Source organism: Anoplopoma fimbria, chromosome 11, assembly GCF_027596085.1.
Source record: "Anoplopoma fimbria isolate UVic2021 breed Golden Eagle Sablefish chromosome 11, Afim_UVic_2022, whole genome shotgun sequence".
In the NCBI taxonomy this organism is placed as follows: domain Eukaryota; kingdom Metazoa; phylum Chordata; class Actinopteri; order Perciformes; family Anoplopomatidae; genus Anoplopoma; species Anoplopoma fimbria.
In genome coordinates this window covers 11166340-11169611 of record NC_072459.1, presented here as the reverse complement: position 1 = coordinate 11169611, position 3272 = coordinate 11166340, and the positions used below count along the sequence as shown (strand labels likewise).

At 46.9% G+C, this 3272-nt stretch overlaps 1 protein-coding gene across 1 annotated transcript; it reads right to left on the bottom strand.

Moving 5' to 3' along the window:
- Positions 1–827: 827 nt before the first annotated feature.
- On the bottom strand, positions 828–2784 carry LOC129097880 (transcription factor Sox-8). Its single transcript, XM_054606772.1, has 3 exons — positions 2369–2784; positions 1781–2016; positions 828–1613 (listed from the first exon to the last, which is right to left on the bottom strand). Exons 1-3 carry the CDS (start codon positions 2782–2784, stop codon positions 865–867), a joined length of 1401 nt encoding a protein of 466 aa, XP_054462747.1. The 3' UTR covers positions 828–864.
- Between the last annotated feature and the right edge of the window lie 488 nt (positions 2785–3272).

Here is a 3272-nt window from a genome sequence, read left to right as displayed (position 1 = left end):
TCCTTTAACCCTAGGTCATGACTAATCGCAATTCGCCAAGCATAGCTTGCAGACACCTGTTCTGTCCTGTGTGAGTCGGTTGGTCCAGCTCTGTTTGCTTGCAACTTGGAATGGAGATGTTAGTGGAAATTGGTCTTCAATGGAATGACATTAAAAATCGTGGTACTTGTATTGTCACTTCTGGTACCTTGTTTTCATTAAAAGCCAAACGGTACTGTTATAACCAAACTCACATTACATGTGTTTATCTACTTAAGAAAAAATAAACAATAATGCATGAACATAAATACATATAAGACTTTTATGCCAAAACGACACTATAAGATTCATATGAGCCATAAAGTTAAGACTGGTCGACGGATGCAAATGGCTGCGTTACAGCTCTGGCCATTCATGTAAATTTGCCTGAAAATTCACATAATTGGTCCTGCGTACATTCTCCAATGTATCCGCTTCTCCATCTGCTTCACAACAGATTTGAGCCAAACAGTTTCTCTCCTACACAGCTCCGTGGCAGGCCTTTTGCTTTACCTCAAGTGTGCACACACGTGCAATCTTTAACTGGAAAAGATGGGGGATGTAAATGATGCAGGCGTAGGCGACATGTCCTCATGGAGGAGTTTTGGCTCACCAACAACACAATTTGTCTTTGTGAAAAAAGTCTGTTTTAATCGCAAAGATAAAACTTTGTATAAAATCAGCAGGCACTTTTTTTTTTTTTTTTTTCTTCTTTTGCTTGTTTAACGTTCAAAATGGTCACAGGTAGCCTACTACACACACTTCTCCACCTGCCCCTTGCTTCCTTCATTAGTAGTGCATCAATCTGAATGAGTCTCTGGTGCGAACTGACAGCTTCTTGTCCTCTCAAGGCCGAGACAGCGTGGTGTAGACGGGCTGGTCCCAGCTGGAGGCGGTGGGGCTGTGGGCAGGAGCCATGGACAGACTGTTGAGGATCGGGCTGCCGTAGGGCCGTCTGGATGAGTGGAAGTATGGGTACTGGTAGAGGCTGGACGGGTAGCCTGAGTAAGGGTTGTAATAGTTGGAGCTCTGCAGGTCAGTATAGTCACACTGGGAGCTGGAGAACGAGGCTGCAGCCGAGGCAGCTGATGTGGCTGAGGTGACGCAGGCCTGGCTGCTGTAGGAGCCGTAATCAGAGTGCGAGGGCGACCCGTGGGAGTGCTCGCTGTAGTGGCTGGGGCTCAGTTGCTCAGTTTTAATATGGAGCCGGTGCTGGCCCACCTCGCTGCCGGATGAAGTGGAGGAGGACATTGCACTCTTGCGGCTCCACACTGACCCGTTGGCGCCTGCGTGGCTGTATGAGGAAGTGTAAGAGCCACCAGGCACCGGAGCGTGACCGTGGTCTGAGGACAGGGTGGAGGAGCCCGAGGCGTGGCCGTTGAGCGGGAGGTACTGGTCGAACTCGTGCACGTCGAAGGTCTCCATGTTGCTGATGACATCAGTGCTGAGCTCAGAGATGTCGACGTTGCTGAAGTCAATGTTTTGCCTGTTGCTGTCAACAAGGCGACGGCCCTCGTGTTTCAGATCCTGCTTCACCCCGTGGTGCAGGTCTGTTTTGGGAGTAGTGGGTGGTGTAGGGGGACCATGGGGCTGCCCTGAAAAAATAATAATGCAAGTGTGAGGATGAGAATTTATCACTCCAAATGAAAAAGTGATTTAAACAATTTACAGCTGCCTAAAACAAATAAATTCCTAGAATAAAACTCACAAACTAGTTGTGTTTGATACATTATTTCCTCTTCTATACATTTTGACTTCATACCTGAATGTTCAGGGTGGTGGTGTCCATCAGTCATCCCTGCCATTCCTCCCAGCCCTGGTTCAGCTTTATACATGTGATGTGCCAGTTCTGCTCCTGAGTCGGAGTCGCTCTGGCCTGGTTTCATATTCTTCCGTCGCCGGGGCTGGTACTTGTAGTCCGGATGATCCTTCTTGTGCTGAACCCGGAGCCTCTCTGCTTCATCTACAAACGGCCTCTTCTCACCTTCTGAGAGCAAACTATGGTGGGGAAAAAAAATACAAGACATTTAAATGTGTGCAGTCAAACAAAACAGAAAAATAAAGAGATAAATTCTTACATGGCCCTTGTTACTTTTGAAGCTTTTTATTTTTTTTTGTGAAGAGGTCAGAAGAAAATGCCAATTTTCCTTTTTTAATTATTCTTCTAAATCATTTACGTTTATAAACCAAACTTTAAAAAAAAATACAGTCACATCCATATTTCTATGCAATATATATAAGCCTATTTCTGAAATGATTACCACCTACTGTCCTTATAGTTATTTATTTATAATAATATTAAATCTCTTTATCACTGCATTTCTCTATATAAAATAAAAAGTTGCCTTACCGCCACAGTTTCCCGAGAGTCTTGCTCAGTTCCGCGTTGTGCAGGTGTGGGTATTGGTCCGCCAGCTTTCTGCGGGCCGCTTGCGCCCAAACCATGAACGCGTTCATGGGTCTCTTGACGTGAGGTTTGTTCTTCAGAGACCCGCTGCCCCTCACGGGCATGGGCACCAAGGACCAGTCGTATCCCTTGAGGACCTGAGAGACCGCGTCCCGTATGCAAGCTGGGAACCGGTCGTCATCCTCCGAGTCCAGCTTCTTGCCCAAACCGGCGAGCAGGGACCCCTGGCCGTCGGAGCCCGTCGGTGAGGACGGAGCGTCGGAGTCGGACTCGTCCTGGGACATGGAGCTGTTTGTGCCCGATGGACTGCACGGCTGGTCGCTGCCACACTTGTCATGCTCCTCGGTCATTTTTAACATTATTTGCTCAGCTCCCCTCGGGGATGAAAATTCCCCAAAAAAAGAAATCTTCAATTAAAAACAAAAATCAAATGTTACCACGGAACTGAAGCCCGCAGCAAAGTGGCCAGTGCGCCTTTTACGCACGGTGCGCCACAGTAAATTCCTTCAACAATTCTAGTCAGAACGAGTCCGTTGTTTTCCCCTCTGCTGCTTCCCTGTTTGTTTGTCTTCGTAACTCTTTTCTATGCTGTCATGGGAGGTGCAGTCGTGAAAGTTGTCATCCACAATGTGAGCTGAGGAGAAACACGTTCCAGCAACTTGAGTTGGAGTTTTAAAACCGTCACTCCACCCTCCGCCTTGGATTGGCTGGAACAAATCACCACCTTGCCCCCATTGGTTCCAGCTTTCATGTGGGCTTCATCATTATAATGATTTTTTGCCTGTTTTTTTTTGTTTTTGACACGGTATTGTTTATATTTAAGTTGCACAAGTTGTGCGACAAATAA